Raw genomic sequence first — 18,131 nt, 5'->3', positions numbered from 1 at the left:
GAGAGAGAGAGAGAGAATCCCAAGCACACTTCGCACTGTCAGTGTGGAGCCCAACATAGGGCTCGAACTCACGAACTGTGAGATCATGACCTCAGCCGAAACCAAGAGTTGGACGCTCAACTGACTGAGCCACCCAGGCACCCCGGTTTATTTATTTTTTGAGAGAGACAGAGAGCAGGAGCTGGGGAGGGAGAGACAGGAGGGGACAGAGGATCTGAAGCAGGCTCTGCACTGACAGCAGAGAGCCTGATACGGTGCTCGAACCCACGAGCTATGAGATCATGATCTGAGCCAAAGACAGACACTTCACCCACTGAGCCATCCAGGCGCCCCTAAATGGGTTCACATTTTAAAGCATCAGCCAAGTACCTTTGCAAACTCTATCAGCTGTTTGTTTGTTGCACGTCCTTAGAAAAAATGCTTGTCTCTGGATTTTGTGTCAGAAATTTTGAAATAGTTTACCATCCTTGTACTGATTTCATATAAAAGGGCCCAAAATACAAATGTGATTGCTACAATGGTTATTGACTTTGTGTTGGCCTGAATTGAGTCATCGATTTCTATTTATTTCTACATTTGCATTCACCTAGCTGCAGAAAGCTTTGGAGGAACTTTTGAGAAATTTGTTCAGAAAACTTGCTTTGAAGGAAAGATAAGCTTTGGAACAAAATATAAGTGAAATATATATGAAAAAGTACTTTTGTTTTCCAGAAAGAAGAAAAGTTTTGGGTTTGAATGAAAACGTTTGTTGCTTTTGTCTTTTATCCTGCGCTATACTTTTGATGTATTGTTTGAGAAATTAATCTCTTAAAAGTAAGTAAAACGTGAAAAAAAAGTCAATAATCTCATGGTATTATGTCCATATCCCTTTTCTCCTTTTGACTAAATTATTTAACCTACAATATAATTTGCAAATAAGGTTTTGAAATTTAAACTTTTAGAACTGTATTTGATGCTGAACTTGGAGATTGCAAACCCCAAAGGCCTACGTCAGACGAGAGGAAAACGGAGTGGGGCAGGGATCCCAATTCTGTGTGGTTTAATTCCTTTCCCCCTGTCAGTCCAGAAACAGAAAGTGCAGATTGTTTCACCATGAAACTAGCAACTCAAATGAGGCGGGAAGAATTGGTTACAATTCTGACCAGCTAATTTGTTGAGGATTTGTTGGAAGGCCCACCCCTCTGTCTTGCTGCAGCTGCTTTTTCCTGTAAGATTTATTGTCAGGGCCTGTGACACTGACACAGAGTATTAAGTTTGAAATTTCACTTTATTTAGGGAAGGAGGGGAAAGATCCATTTCTATGACACTAAACACTACATCAAAGTTTTGATTGACTTTTGACTGTACGTAGCAGATTCTGGAAGCTTTCTGTGGTTAGTTGAAAGTGCTCTATGGTAGTGTCCTATCATCGGAGCTAAGAATTTACTTGACCTAAAATTCTGTACTGTCGTTTGCAATCTGGATTGGAGAAGTTTGAGAAGGAGGTGATTCCCAGCTGCAGAGGAAGTACTTTCGTTTTCTGGCAAGAATCAATAGGGCTTCTTCACAGAGTTAGGAGTCTTGAAACAGTTACACTTCAGGGTTGGGGCAGGGGGCTGAGGACGATCTAATTGTAGCATTAGTCTCATTAAATGTATTCAGAGACTTCTCTGTTGCAGAGTCTGTTGAAAATCCCTTCTAGCCCTCTGTTGGCTAATAGCATTTTCAGATCTAAGCTAAGGTGTGTTTATTTTCCCTCCTCAATAGAGAGGCTGCTATCTTAGCAATTAGTAAAATAACTGTTGAAGAAAGATACGTATCTGTTTCTGCTATTACCAGAATCATTTGTGACTTTGGGAATGTTGACTGGAGCTTTTATATTCTAAGGCTAAGGCCATGAGGTAATCAGTGTTGTGTGGGCCTCTCCCAAAAGTCTAGATGGTCATCCTTTACTGCATTTCTGGAGGTTTGGTTTTAAATACCAGTCCTTGGTCACAACAGCAACAGCTGACAGTGGATATGATGGTGTGGATTGTTGTCTGCTCTTGGAAAAACTGTCTGTGCACCCTAGACCAATAGAATCACCTTCAAAATCCCTGCAGATTCTCCCTGCATAGTTGTTTGTTGATGAGACAGCACACAGGGGCCCAGGCAAGGACGATGGATACAGACCTGACTCAAAGGAGAGGTATGAGTGGATTTTTTTTCAGCAAAGAAAATCACTTGGAGAAGTATGATAAAGTTATCCTATCTCACATAAGGAGCATATCTTTTTTTTTTATGGGTTTGTTTGTTTGTTTGTTTGTTTATTTATTTATTTATTTTTGAGACCGAGAGAGAGCGTGAGCAGGGGAGGGGCAGAGAGAGAGAGAGACACAGCATCTGAAGCAGGCTCCAGGCTCTGAGCTGTCAGCACAAAAGCCCATGTTGGGGCTGGAACTCACAAACTATGAGATCATGACCTGAGCTGAAGTCGGACGCTCAACCGACTGAGCCACCCAGGAGCCCCAGGAGCGTATCTTCTTTAAATGTTTTAAAGGAAAAATAATAAAAACTATGTAAATACCAAACTATATCACTGATAGTAAGCACAAATATCTTTTATTTTTCTTATTCCCCTGTTGCTATTCTACTTCCATGTATTAGGTGGTCTCCACAAAAACCTACTTTACAAAAGCACAGTTCTTTTTTCTTTATTGACTAAAATCTACAGGATTGAATATATGTTTGTTGAATAATGGTTCATTAAATGGACCCCATATGTTTTTACATTGCTTTTCTCTCATCCCATTATATTTCTGCAAAATTGGTTTTGTGTCATAGCGTCTGCAATCAGTGTTTTATCAGATAGGTGTGCGTAGTTGAGATTGTTTGTGAGGGACATTGTGTAACCTGTTGGTTCTGAGAAGAGTTTCTGACGTATGTGTTTCTGTTACTCAAAGCAAATGAATGCTTGACAAATGGCAGCTTTGTCTTCTTTCCTCAGGGCAACAGAGAAAATACTTTCCATTTTTAATACAAAAGAGGTAGTAGATCTTACCTGATTAAAACTATACATTTCTGCAAAACCATTTTGCTTCCTATGTAATCTGGAGGAAATGAAATTCACTTTTCTGTTGACAAGATGACGGTCACTCACGTATTCATTTTGGATAAATGTTAATAAGAGTTTTTGCTGTTTTTAACATTTCAGAGAGGTTTGTAGTATTGGTTGGCTTGCTTAGCCCCTTTAATTTTTATGCTGCATTTTCTGTGTGTGTGGTTTTTTGTTTTTAGTCTTTTTATTTTTCAGAAATTTCACAAACAGCATTGTTACTCTATTACCAGAAAAAAAGAATTAAAAAAATAAGAGCCCACCCAGAATCCCGCCACTTTCTTTTTAGTTTGCTTTGCTTCCTTCTAGATGCTTTCCCTTTAAACAGAAATAGTTGCAATAGTTGCAGAACTTGCTTCTTTTATTCATGAAAACTGGGGTTAATCCAGTACTTTATCAAGAGTGTTTCACTTAGTTCAGTGAGGAACAGATGTGCCTCATTTTGCCTATCACTTGTTTCCTAAAGTCGTAGGCGACGTGTCCCATTTTCACATGATCTTAAATCATTACTAAAATTCAGTGGATTTGGGTGCCTGGGTGGCTCAGTTTGTAAAGTGTCTGACTTTGGCTCAGGTTATGATCTCAGGGTTCTTGAGTTCAAGTCCCACATTGGGCTCTATGCTGACAGCTTAGAGCGTGGATGGAGCCTGCTTTGGATTCTGTGTCTCTCTCTCCCTGCCCCTCTCTTGCTTCTGCTCTGTCTCTCTCTCTCTCAAAAATAAATAAACATTAAAAAAAATTTTATTTCGTTTTCTTCATTGCTGAGCACTTTTCAGCTGGCAGTGATCCCTACTTCTTGCTCTTTGCACATCTCTGTAAAAACACTTAGGTGTTATGGAAGGCGAGTGTAGTAAACCCCTTCACTTCCTCTCACTTGGCCTTTTATATAACTTCACCTTTTCAAGTCTTGATTCTTTTTTAAGCAGATCACTTTCTTACCTTATCTTCTAGCTGTGTTATCTGAGAAATAGCTACTTAGGGCAAGTAGGGGTAGAAACTGATACACATTTGATTTATAGAAGTATTTGGTTTTGACTTTGGAAGCTAGAATATATTGGCAACATTGGAGAGGTCACATGTATTTGCAGATTTTTTCAACAAGTATTTGTGAAGGGCCGTGCTGGGCACTAGGTCAGGGGGTGTGGACAGTACTGATACGTAAAACTTTAGGGGCACCTGGGTGGCTCAGTCAGTTAAGCATCCGACTCTTGATCTTGGCTCAGGTGATGATCTCACAGTTCGTACTATCGACCCCTGCGTTAGGCTCCTGCTATCAGCACAGAGCCTGCTTGGAATTCCCTCTCATTCCCTCATTCCCTTCCTCTCTCTAAATAAATAAATAAATAAATAAACAAACATTTAAAAAAATGTTTATTTTCATTGTCAAGGAACTTTTCACTCATTTTACTATTTCTGCAGGGTTTTTCTCTACCTTCTTTGAACTACCTGTTCTTGAAATTAAGGACTTGCACTTACATTGATACATGAATTCTGTTCAGGGAGTGAGCTTTGTCTGCTAGGTTTAGTGTAAAACTGGATGATTCGTATCCCAGAAATGTCTGTGTCTCTTCTGAGCACCAAGTTGTTTCCATTTAACATAGAATATTCATCTTATTTATTGTTTTTAAATAATTTTAATAATAGCTGTCTTTTATAGATATGAAGGTTGAGAAATGTTCAAGGGTTTATTTTATAAGATAGAAAGCTCTAGGTTCTTCAGAGAAGGTGGCAAAGCTGTGATCTCATGAGTTTAGATAATTGATAATAGAATGCGATTGAAGGAGACCGCACGCAATCTCTGCATCATTGTGCAGAAGTGGCGAACAGGACTCGGAACTTCTGAAAGTTAAATACATTTAATTTTGCTGACTGATAAGCTGCATATGCTATTATATTCCCCGTTCCTCAGTTATTTCCTAGTCTGCTGAGTTATATGTCTCTGTAGACAAGGCCATGTAGGGCTTTTTAATTTTAATATGTATTTTGCATATAAGGTGTACATGTCTACTAAAAATAATTTAGAAATATATATTAGCAATATAATACATATTCTGTGAAATACGTGGAAGTAGAAATTAGCTTCTACCCAGAGATCATCATGGTTAATATTTTGGTATATTTTACTTCAGACTTTTTACTATAATATGTATACATTTTTTTTCCTTACTAAGATCCATACTTTATTTTATAGCCTGATAATTTTTTTCGGTGTTAGGTCGTTTGGGCCTATAGAGTATGGGGAGTAAGTCTTTCTGTCTACCTTATTCATTCCATTTTAAGAAGAACACAGCATATTTGGCATGGACTTTGGGCTTATTTATTTATTTAGAAATCTCAAGTCATTGTAAATGAGCGTGTATGTTTTACTACAAATTCATACTCAAACTATCACTGAATAGCAATTTTATTTAGATAAATTCAAGTGTGTTTGGGGAGGAATTTTTTTTATTCTAAAATGTTCAAATGGCTTCACATTAAAAGAGACTGAAATGAAAACAAAGCTCACATGTATTTGATAAAGCTGTAAAATACATAATAATGGTGTTTTTTTACCAGCTTTTAGACAATAAGTAGACTGCAAGCCCCATAAAATTGGAGACTGTGAATACATACCACCCCATTCTAGACATGTTTCTTTTTTTTTTTTTTTAAGTTTATTTATTTATTTTGAGAGAAAACGTGTGCATGCATTCATGGAAGGGAGACGCATGGAGAGGGGAAGAGAATCCCAAGCGGGTCAGCGCAGAGCCCGACAGAGGACTCGAACTCACAGACTGTGAGATCATGACCTGAGCCAAGACCAAGAGTCAGGTGCTTAACCAACTGAGCCACCCAGGTGCTCTGTTTCTTAGCACAACCCCTAGCATTCAATAAGGCATAAAAAACATGAGTTGAATGAATGATTGAAGAAAAGAAAGATGAGGTAATTCATCTCCTTGCTTGTAGTGAGGACAAAGGAGCCGTGTCCCGGAAGAGATTTCTATCAGCATATCTTTAAAAATTGTAGCAGCACAAATGAACAAAAATGGCAAATCTTTTTAACCACCCAAAGCTTCTATTCCTGTGTTCCCCAGATAAGCCATTTGTTGTAGTCTCTTAGAAAAGGCCGTGTATTAGTGGACTCTAAGAAATTCACAACTTTGACTTTTTCAGCCCTCTTTCTGATTGCTCTAGACTGTTTCTAGTAAAAGTCAAACAGAAACAAAAATAACATGGTGCCATAATTGTGTTGAGAAGCTAGGCCAATAGTTGGAGGGATGAGGATTCCAGCTCCACCTCTAACATCCTCTCTTCTCTTCCTCAGGCTACTTTCTTCAGAATGATTCCCTGCAGAGCCGTGCTGTCTTTTGCCCGATGTCTGATCCGGAGAAAAATCGTCACTCTGGACAGTCTAGAAGATTCCAAATTATGCCGCTGTTTATCCACCATGGACCTCATCGCCCTGGGGGTTGGAAGCACTCTTGGTGCTGGGGTTTACGTCCTGGCTGGGGAGGTGGCCAAAGCAGATTCTGGTCCCAGCATCGTGGTGTCCTTCCTCATTGCTGCCCTTGCTTCCGTGATGGCAGGCCTTTGCTATGCTGAATTTGGGGCCCGAGTTCCCAAGACTGGGTCTGCGTATTTATACACATATGTCACTGTTGGAGAGCTGTGGGCATTCATCACTGGCTGGAATCTCATTTTATCTTATGTGATAGGTATGTTTCAAAAAAAAAAATCAATCTAATTTTGTGAAATGGTAGAAATAGCACTGAGGTGGAGGCCTTGGCCTATCTTTGTAGGTCTTCATTAGTTAGTGACCATGTGATCGTGAGTGACTCACTTGATCCCTGTATGTCCCATTTATCTCACCTCTAAAATGTCTCCCTAATTGCAAAATCCAATGATTCTGCTTCACCTCTGAATATGCTTCTTAGTGGGTTTGGAAACCTGCTTTCTGAAAAACTATGGTTCCATGGGGTGCCTGGGTGGCTCAGTTGGTTGAGCGCCTGACTCGATTTCAGCTCAGGTCATGATCCCAAGGTCATGGGATGGAGCCCTGCATCAGGCTCTGTGCTGAGTTTGGAGCTTGCTTGGGATTCTTGCTCTCTCTCTCTCCCTCTGTCCCTCTCTCCCACTCTTGCCCTCTCTCTAAAATAAAATAAAATAAAATAGAATAAATAACCATAGTTCTTTAATGCAAATAAAGTTAGCTGCTTCCACAGTTATATACTTGAGCATTTGGTTACCAATGTATAATTATAAAATTATTATATATATATATATATTTATGTTATATGTAATAATATATATTCTAAAAATTTTTTTTTTCAACGTTTATTTATTTTTGGGACAGAGAGAGACAGAGCATGAGCGGGGGAGGGGCAGAGGGAGAGGGAGACACAGAATAGGAAACAGGCTCCAGGCTCTGAGCCATCAGCCCAGAGCCTGACGCGGGGCTCGAACTCACGGACCGCGAGATCGTGACCTGGCTGAAGTCGGACGCCCAACCGACTGCGCCACCCAGGCGCCCCAATAATATATATTCTATATAAAATTATCAGGGTAATTTTATATGTGATTAAAACTTTGAATTCTGTCTGAACTAACCCACATTCCTCCTAGAATAGAGTAGCAAATGGTGTTATGTTAATCTTCTCCCAGTGACCTCGTATTCTCTGTATGTTCTTTATTTTGGGAAGGTACATCAAGTGTTGCAAGAGCATGGAGTGGCACCTTTGATGAACTTCTTAGCAAACAGATTGGTCAGTTTTTCAGGACCTACTTCAAAATGAATTATACCGGCCTTGCAGAGTATCCTGACTTTTTTGCTGTCTGTCTTATATTACTTCTAGCAGGTAAGAAGACCAATCACACTCCTCCCTGAGATGAGCGAGACTAATCATCCCGGCAAAATAAGTTACCACTGGATTTCGGGCCTGAGTTCCCAAGATGAGATGGCATATTTATGTGTTTAGGTTACTGTTGGGTACCCATGGGCCTCGTCACTGGCTAGAATCACATTTTTTCTTATGTGACAGACATGTTTTAAAAAGAAATCTAAATTGTGTGGAAGGGGAGAAATAGCACTTCTAAGTAAATGGTACTTGGAATGCACTGAAGAATAGGATAAGACACATCATTATAGTAGCAATTGGAGATTTGCAGGGATGAAGTTTCAATAAGGAGGAATGTACACTTTTTGGCATTATTTTATCTTGGCTGCAATAAGCATATTGGCAAACATACGGTTTCTAGAAGAATTTCTGTCTATTCATGCCTTCATCTATGTAATGTAGGTATCTATCTGAAAAAGAAGCATATTCAAACCACCTGTCATTTTTTAATACAGATATTATGTGGCCAAACATACTTGAGGCTAGAATTTTCCCATGTTTATCAGTCATGTAGCATAGTGATTTAGAAAGGCACAGGAATTAGAATCAGAACAATCAGATTTTCAGTCCTACTTTGCCACTCACTATCTTTGGACCATTGAATGACATAATCTTTCTGTGACTCAGTTTGTTCATCTATAAAATGGGGATATCAGTGTCTGTCTTGTACAGACTTCTTGCCTGGTTCATAGGAAGCACTTAGATGGCAGACAGTTTTATTTTGTAGGCATACTTAATCCCTGTTGCCACATTACATTTGTTTTGATTATTTGAACATCTTCTATTTTGATGGTCATCCTCACTTGCACTCCTGCTTAAACCAATCAAGGATTTTACTAAGAATAAAATCTATGTTCTCACTTCCTACCTGATGTACCCTGGATAGCTGCCTCTTATTTTCCTGTCCAACCTTCTCTCCATCTACTCTCTCCCATGCTTACAAAGGTGTGACAGAAATATCTTTTTATAATGAACATTTTACTTATACAATTATACAATTAAAAAAAAATTGTATCTTTAAAAAAGTTAGTCATTTATTAAATATTTTATGTAGGGTTAAGGACATGAACAAAATTTATAGCTCAAAACTATTTGACATTTTACCTGTAATGTCAAGAAAAATTGCAACAATTGTTCTCAACAGGTGAGAGATTTCATTTGTTTTGGTTTCTAAATAGCCTAGCTAACATTAAATTAGTTACATCATATTTTATTTAGGGATGGTTTCAATGATCTTAACGTATTCAGCTTTAATCTCTAAGCGATGAGAAGCATGTAGCCGTGACAAGGTTAGAATCATGAAAGTCCATGGCAGGACTCAGGCCTTGGCCTGCATCATTGTCCTGTGTCGTTGACCAGTATGTTTTTACTTTCTATATAGGCTAAGCTCACATGATAACTTTGTCCTTAGAATATCTGAAGATCAGAACCTCTGAATATAAATTTCGATTCATATTGTAATACCAGATGTCTTGTCAGCTGAAGCTTTTGCTTTATTAGAGACACAGGGAAGTAAGTGTATACAGTATTTAGAGGAGATATTCATTGGTCTCTAATCTATTGGCAGGAGGTAGGGATCTCAGGATAGAGCATGCACACGGGGTATTGGGAAACTCTAATAAAACTTGACAGTGGCTTTATTTTTTTCCAGATGGATAGGGGTGCAGCGTATAGAGTGTATTTCCAAAGCGTGTAGGTGTATACAGGTTTCTAGTGTGAAAGAGCCAATAATTATACCGTTCATGCAGTTCCCTTTTTTTCATTATAGTTACATTATCATAAAATTCTGGGAATTATATAGGTAGAAGAATGAAACCCAGTCTCCCTCTTCTTTACTTGGGTAATTTTGCTTATTCGATCCTGGGTGGTATGGATTTGTGGGAGAAGCAAGTAGTTACGTGACATAATCCCTTCATCACCATCCTCTCCCTAGTAGGAACAAGTAAACTTTCTTTGGTCCATAATTCGTATGTTAACATAAGATGGATTAAAAATAAAAATATGATAAATACAGTCATGATAGAAGGAAACAAAGGTAAATGTTTGGTGTTAATATTGGGGAGACTCTAAAGGTAGAGAAACTAAAGAGGAAAAATTTGTGTTCTAAAACTTTTACATATGTATATAAACACATCAGCACTAAGAATAAAAGTAAATGATAAACTGGGGAAAACATGCAATACATGACAGGAAGACAGCTCCTTGCATTATTATATAAATAAATCTAACAAATTGATATAAATAGAATAACCTAATAGAAAAAATGGGCAGCTTCAATTGGGCCACACTTTCTGGAGAATATTTCTGATAATGTGAACCGAAAGCCTTGTATGAAAGGACATACCTTTGATGTGGTATTACCTTATATAACATTATTATAAAGGAATAATTAGAAAATGTACAAAGATATTTATAAAAGGATGATGATGTGATGTCAGTACTATTTATAGTTGTAAGAAACTAAGAGCTGCCTGTCAGTCTATAAATAAGGGATTATAGTGTCTTCATATTGTGGAAGAGTATGTGGCTGTTAAAAATGAGGTTCTCTGTTTGTCAACATGAAAATGTGTGTGTGTGCATGCATACGTGCTCACGCCCAGAATTCTGGAGAAGAGATTATACTTGATCTTTATTTCCTTCATATTTTTTCTGTATCTTCAAATTACTTGAATAGGAAATTGATTACTTTTACAATAAGAATATAAAATAAAGCTATTAAAATGAGAATCGACTTTTAAAAATATCCTTTTGGTGTAACAGTTGAAGAATTATTTTGTTGTATGTATTATTTGTTGTATGTATGTTGAGATGGCTTTTTTAGACAAGCATTTCATTAAAATTCAGTTACTTTACCTCTGTCCATCTATTGGTGATAATAGCCAAAGTCACTAGACCTATTGATTTCTTGAAGTGTGGCGTCTCCTGGCTACGAGCACAGCCGGCCTTCTAAAACCAAGTTGGTTGTGTTTAGGAGACATTGTTACACAGTTAAATGAGTCAAAACGGGCGATAGAAAGGGATAAATGTAAGTTAAATATATGAATCCTGGTGAAATAATATCCTAAACCGTGTAACAGCCTCAAAATGCCATTGCTTTTGCTAAAACTTGGGTAAAAATTAAAATACCCTTTCTTTTTCCGTAGGTCTTTTATCTTTTGGAGTGAAAGAATCAGCTTGGGTGAATAAAATCTTCACAGCTATTAACATCCTGGTCCTTCTTTTTGTTATGGTTGCTGGGTTTGTGAAAGGCAATGTGGCAAACTGGAAGATTAGTGAAGAGTTTCTCAAAAATATATCAGCAAGTGCCAGGTATAATATTTGGGTTTTTCCCTTATTTTGAGTGCTTTCTCCACCCGCTCCCCCCACCCCCCGTCAATTTGCCTACTTTTGTCTTATGTTACATTTTCCTTTATCAACAGTGGTTCTCAATTTTTGTGCTCAGGAGAGATCTCTGAGGGTCTGTTCTCTTCCGAGACCTTTCTTCCCAGTGTCCCCCCACCCCCACACAAATGCATATGTGTGCTCACTATTGAGCCACAGCGGCTCCTTCTCAGCTTCAAGCTCTGCGGTTGGTATAGGAGTAGAGTGAAGTGAGATCCTAACTGGAGTTCCCCACAAAGGTTTGCCCCCTTTTACAAACAATGGGTGTTTTGGAGACTTGCATTCCTTAGTGCTTCCGTTGGGGAACACTGGTTTCGTTGCATTCTTGCAGCCTTGTAGTACTTTTCAGGCCTTGATTTTTGGAGAATGTTGTTGGTTGCAAAAGCAGAATTGTCTGTGCATTTTACTTTAAACCTGATAGGCTCAAAAATTGAATTCGTGATAATTATATACAGAAGGTTTCAGCCCAAGATTTATATTAATATTCCTATGTGTAAATAAGATAAGGTTACAGAAATATCTGTTCCATGAAGTGAGGTGTAACTACATGGTTTTCTTTATGTATGTTGCTTATAGTCATTATTTTGAGGCAAAAAATTAATATCCTCTGGTTTTATACAATTTTGAAAAAAATTTATTTATTTTTTTAGAGAGTATGAGTGGGGGAGGGGTAGAAAGAGAGGGAGACAGAGAATCCCAGGCTGTCAGCAAGGAGCCTGATGCAGAGCTCCAACTCACGAGTTGTGAGATCATGACCCAAATCTAAACTGAGTGTCAGATGCTTAACCAACTGGGTCATCCAGGTGCCCCTGGTTTTATACAATTTTTACCATGTAATAAAATATTCAACTTCAATATTAGTAATCAAGCCTAGAGAATTTGATGCCACCTTTTCAAATGCCTTATTAGGAAAATTTTTAAGTGTGCAGCCTGCCCAACTATACATGAGAAGAGGAAGTGTCATGTCTTTGTTTCAGAGCATGGCCCATATAGAGCATCTCTGCTCTCACAATCCTGCCTGGCTGTGAGTTCCAGCCAGAGTGGATCTGGATTTTGTGCTTATGCTATTGATCAGCCTCCAGTTGAGTGTTAGCAACCCAGGAGGACGCCATTGTTGGAAACACCACTACATTCTCTAGGGCAGGGTGAGAAAAGTAGGATTTACTCTTAATTTTATATATGTAAGTTTCAAAGAGCTGGTGGACACAATAGCTTTCCAAAGAGGTAGTTTGAGACAAATCACTAGAAGTTTTCTATGAAAATAACTTTCCCTTGTGCTTGTTTTCCGCCTTAGAGAGCTGCCTTCCGAAAATGGAACAAGTATCTATGGGGCTGGTGGCTTTATGCCGTATGGCTTTGCGGGGACTTTGGCTGGGGCTGCCACCTGCTTCTATGCCTTCGTGGGATTTGACTGCATTGCAACAACTGGTAAGGGAAGAATCTTGGTGCTCTGTGGAAGGAAAGGTGTTCCTTGTTGTACACAAGTACCCATGGGTAGCAGCAGAAGATCAAGGAAAGAGTGAGATTTGGGGTAATCAGGGCTGGTTCTGGACCCAGCTGTGGCGCCTACTGTATGTGATAAAAAAGAAACTTAGTAAAATGCTCTGAGCCTTGGTTTCCACTTTGGTAAAAGTGGGAGAGTCAGTACCTATCCCTCATGTTAACCCCTCATGTTATGAAGGTTACTTAAGATATAATACAAATGAGGGGCATCTGGGTGGCTCAGTCGGTTAAGCGTCCGACTTCAGCTCAGGTCATGATCTCACAGTCTGTGAGTTTGAGCCCCACATCGGGTTCTGTGTTGACAGCTTGGAGCCTGGAGCCTACTTCGGATTCTGTGTCTCCCTCTCTCTCTGCCCTTCCCCCGCTCGCACTCTGTCTCTCTCAATAAACATTAAAAAAATTTTTTAAAAATATAATACACTTGAAAAATACTTTGCAAGCTGTCAAATATTTTATAAATGTTAGTCATAATTACTGTCCTTAACCTTCAGCCTGGAAGTAACCTTCAGTACTATCACAATGAGTAACAAATGATGACCATGCTCTTAAGTTGTCTCTTTTTTAGTAAGATAAAATATATTGTGGTAATTCTTTTCTCTTTATCTTATGCAACAAAGCCATCATGTCAGAATCACTCTCTTACATGCTTCTTCTGGGTTCAGATTACTGTATGGCTGTGTGATTGACCATTTTGAGGCATTGCAAATGCCAACTCTTACTAGAAAGATTCAAAGCACTATTTTTGTTGTTATTGAAACTGGAGCTTAATATAAATTGGTACACTGGCTAGAAAAAGTTTACCTTCATATTTATGGAAGCCTTCCTATGTAAGAGCCCACAGAATGCCATGGCAGTCATTTAATTTCTGTGGATGAATCACTTTCCAAATGATTAAGACTGCTATGCTATCCCAAAAAATTTAATATGCTGGTATATCATGTTTTCTTTCTAGAAATGGGAAACTGATCTGCATGATATCTTGCTTTCTCTTCTTGCCTCTGGGAATTGGAATTTTGTGTAATAACGGAGTACGCTTAAATTTTTTTTTTAACATTTATTTACTATTGAGAGACAGAGAGACACAGAGCATGAGCAGGGACGGAGCAGAGAGAGGGGGAGACACAGAATCCGAAGCAGGCTCCAGGCTCCGAGCTGTCAGCACAGAGCCCAACGCGGGGCTCGAACTGACAAACTGTGAGATCATGACCTGAGCTGAAGTCAGACGCTTAACCTACTGAGCCACCCAGACGCCCCAGAGTATGCTTAAGAAGAGAGAAAATTTCATGTAGAATAGATGGATCAAGCTAAGAAAACAGAAGGGACAAAAGCAGACTGAAATTACCATGAAGGAGAAGAAGAATCCGTGTTTTATCTATTAATGTTTTAGTAAATATGCAAATATTTTGTTTATATCTCCTTAGGTGAAGAAGTCCGGAATCCTCAGAAAGCGATTCCTATTGGAATTGTGACTTCTTTGCTTGTTTGCTTTATGGCCTATTTTGGGGTCTCTGCAGCTTTAACACTTATGATGCCATACTACCTCCTGGATGAGAAAAGCCCTCTTCCAGTAGCATTTGAATATGTTGGATGGGGTCCTGCCAAATACGTTGTTGCAGCGGGCTCCCTCTGTGCTTTGTCAACAAGGTATATTGCATTGCCTGTGAGGCAGGGGCTGTGGGTGTTACTGCAGAGGAGTCATTGTTTAAAGAATTGCTTCAGTAGGTTTTAAAAATGCTCCTAGTATAAGGTATATGTTATGCAACTACATATTCTCTGAATAGTTTGACCAGAACTTCCATATGAAAGTCTTAAGTGACAAAACGTTTCTCACCCATCAGTTAAAAGTCAGTTTTTCAAGATAATGGTGGTCCAAGCTTCAGTAGAAATGTATACAGCATTGATACACGTGGACACACACACACACATGTATGCCACACGTATTCATATGTGTATATATTATAAAACTCTAGGACACTTATACCAGCATGTTTCCCTGCTGGCTTCGGTATTACTTGTAGTGTTACAGACCACTGAGACCTGGTGTGCAGACTTGATGTTCTCTGTCGTCTTTTAAAATAATATCAAGTCTCTGTGACTGGGAGCTGTATGCTGTGACATTGTCCAATGTAATATGCTTTTTACTGTGAAACACTGAGACTTTCTCTTAGTACTGATCGGAGTGAACTTGGTCTAGAAATAGAAATTACTGTTTTGAAATTAATGCTGAAAGTTCATATAATGTCTATGTGGAAAGAAAAAGGTAGTTGAATCTCAAGTGCCCAGATTTTCAGGGGCTACTTGTTTTCGTACTTGAGAATCCATTTCTCAGGCTCCCTGAGCTATTCATGTTTCAAATTAACATGTGATTATAAGATATTTCATTCTGGTTTATATCATGGGATACTGTATAACATTATTACAAAGAGAAAATTAATCTCTGCCTGATTACTAATTTTTTTAAGTGAAAATAAGTTGTTAAAAGTCCGAATTAGAAAAAAAATCTTTTCATATAATTCATCAGCCTAGCTTTTCATCGCTCTCAAAAAATCCTATTTATTTTCTATTCGGGATAATATTTAGTAGCAAGTAGAAATTGCCCCCATTGGTTTCTCAGCCATCTGCTAATGTTGAGGTTTATTCTGAATAGTTTGAAAAAATCTGGGGGCGCCTGGGTGGCGTAGTCGGTTAAGCGTCCGACTTCAGCCAGGTCACGATCTCGCGGTCCGTGAGTTCGAGCCCCGCATCAGGCTCTGGGCTGATGGCTCAGAGCCTGGAGCCTGTTTCCGATTCTGTGTCTCCCTCTCTCTCTGCCCCTCCCCCGTTCATGCTCTGTCTCTCTCTGTCCCCAAAAAAAAATAAATAAACGTTGAAAAAAAAAAAAATTTAAAAAGAAAAAATCTGAACTATGAAGACATCATGCCATCATGGTCTTAGAAGATAGACAAAGATTTATCCATGGCCAAGTCAGCCCAGCTTTATCAAAAGATAAAATGAATATTTAAAACAAAATATTTTACATATTTTCTTTCAAATGGTTATTTTTTTTTATAACTAAGTCATGTATGGATTCGTGCAGCCAGTAAACACACAAGAAATTTGAAACATCTAAAGCAAAGAGCATTTTCTTAAAACTTTGCTGTTCCTGACTTTTAATCGTGGCTACTTCTATGTACTAAATTTACAGTAAGTTGGTGTATTTTTGTGGTTTTTTTTTTACCCTTTCTCTCTTGATTATCTTGTGATGCTGGGTATTATTACTATTATGATCAAATACCAAGCAATAGGAGGGAAAATAGTGGTAAAATAAATACAAGAATCATAATCATTGAATAAATGAAGTGACTATACTATGAATTCAAATTACTTAATCTCTAATTTCATATCCGTTTAGAAATTTTGTTTTCTGAGTTATTGCCACTAAAAACGTCTTAATGCTATGATTGGTTTTGGTTTTCTTAAGTCTTAATTACTTAGTGTTAATTCAGTAATAATTGCGGGCATGCACAAATTACTTGCACTATTGTTCTTAGTGTGGTGAGTGTGCGGGGCAAATATCTATAACAGAATAATAGGTAGCACAATGGTAAATATTGGCAAGTATTTTTAAATGCCCAATCATAACACATTTAAAAATAACAAGACGTCATAATCTTGGTTGTGATGCTGAGTTTTATACGAGTCGCTTAATTTCAGTTCTGAGATGTCATCTTGCATGAATATATTTGCCATCCTGCATGTGTTTGCTTTTTATTCAGTCTTCTTGGATCCATTTTCCCAATGCCGCGGGTAATCTATGCTATGGCGGAGGATGGGTTGCTTTTCAAATGTCTAGCTCAAATCAATTCCAAAACGAAGACACCAGTAATTGCTACTTTATCATCGGGTGCGGTGGCAGGTGAGAGAGAGTTGACTTTTGTTAAGAAAAGGGGGATCTTTTTTTTCATCAAGGATTCTGAAGAGAAATGCAGTTAGGTAGTTTTCTGTTTTGATCTAAGTAAAGGTCAGTAACTTTTTTTGTGAATGTTTCCTTTTTTGATGTTTTTTTGTTTGTTTTTCTGGGTTTTTTTGGCCTAGGTTCTGCATTTTAGTGTGTCCGGTCTTTACCTGTGTATACCTGTCTAGAGTAATACTTCACAATAACTCACATGCGGATTATGAATTTTTCTGTTCTAGTCTTCTGGGCTCTATGTTTCCTTTACCCCGAATTCTATTTGCCATGGCCCGAGACGGTTTACTGTTTAGATTTCTTGGCAGAGTGAGTAAGAGGCAGTCACCAGTTGCCGCCACGTTGACGGCAGGGGTCATTTCTGGTAAGCTTTTCAAACGTAGGATTCTTCAGCATTGGCCTTAAACGTTTTATGCGCATGCATGGACTTATAAAGAGGGTCTGCTTGCTGTGCATGTAAGTTAAGAAAAAAAAAATCACTGATAAATTAGGTTATGAACATTGAGATCTGAAAATTGTGGTGGTGGTGGTCTACTGAAATTCATTCTTAACTGACCCTTGGGGATTTTTTACCATTTCATTATTTTAATTTTCGGGGCACCTAACAAATGTGCAAAGGGTTATAATGGGTCTTCACCGTATTTTTACTCATTTTTAATTAAGTATAAGAAATGTCAGCGTAATTTATACTTGCTGTGGTAATTACCCACCCTCAGAGTGGGGATATCTGCACTGCCTGGACCACCATGGTTCTCTAAGACTTACTAACAACTGTTTCCTCTTAAACCCCATTTGGACTCTATTTTTGCTTTCAACTATGTGTTTTGGTGTTTAACTCATATTAAAAAAAACTTGCAGATGCCTATCTTTGGGGATGTCATAATATCTCTGTAAAATGCCGTTGGCCAGATTCTTATTTATTCCATGAAGAAATTTTCAAGGAGATTCATACAGACTGAGAGAACGGCCTTAAAGGTCCTGTTCTAGGAAGCAAGAGAGAGACTTCAGCAAGCTTTATAAAGCTGTTTTAGTAGTAAAAATTCAAACCAAAACTGATAACTTGATTGAGGCTCTGAATTGGGGGGAAATTACAGAATGCTAATGCTTAAATTATGCATGAAATAGTATTTTTTTCAGAGTCAGAAAATATTTGCCTAAACAGCTTCACATTGTAAATGTTTTTTAATAAATTTGGCACTTTATTGGACATACATTGGAAGGCCGAGTCACTTATTTTCTTAATGGGGGCTTAGATTTCTGCCCCCATAAAATGAAGGTTGCACTAGATGATCTATAGCCCATTTTGTTACTAAACAGTCCATTATGCTAGTGAAAAGAATTTATAAGTCTTGAC

At 38.3% G+C, this 18,131-nt stretch overlaps 1 protein-coding gene across 8 annotated transcripts in view; it reads left to right on the top strand.

Annotated features, from left to right (window-relative positions):
• Positions 1-18,131, top strand: part of SLC7A2 (solute carrier family 7 member 2) — a 76,383-nt gene that overhangs the window by 44,514 nt on the left and 13,738 nt on the right. For 5 of the 8 annotated variants that reach the window (XM_030312219.1, XM_030312216.1, XM_030312215.1 and 2 more), the window contains 6 exons: positions 6,378-6,768; positions 7,753-7,908; positions 11,091-11,256; positions 12,623-12,756; positions 14,253-14,475; positions 16,587-16,726. In XM_030312219.1, the coding sequence (XP_030168079.1) occupies positions 6,393-6,768; positions 7,753-7,908; positions 11,091-11,256; positions 12,623-12,756; positions 14,253-14,475; positions 16,587-16,726 (1,195 nt within the window). In that variant the 5' untranslated portion in view covers positions 6,378-6,392. Of the gene's footprint in view, positions 1-791; positions 814-5,891; positions 5,910-6,377; positions 6,769-7,752; positions 7,909-11,090; positions 11,257-12,622; positions 12,757-14,252; positions 14,476-16,586; positions 16,727-17,004; positions 17,142-18,131 lie in introns of those variants that run through there. The other 3 variants (XM_030312220.1, XM_030312222.1, XM_030312223.2) reach the window with 3 other exon arrangements.

Source organism: Lynx canadensis, chromosome B1 (genome assembly GCF_007474595.2).
Source record: "Lynx canadensis isolate LIC74 chromosome B1, mLynCan4.pri.v2, whole genome shotgun sequence".
NCBI lineage: Eukaryota > Metazoa > Chordata > Mammalia > Carnivora > Felidae > Lynx > Lynx canadensis.
This window is presented reverse-complemented; position numbering and strand designations above follow the sequence as displayed.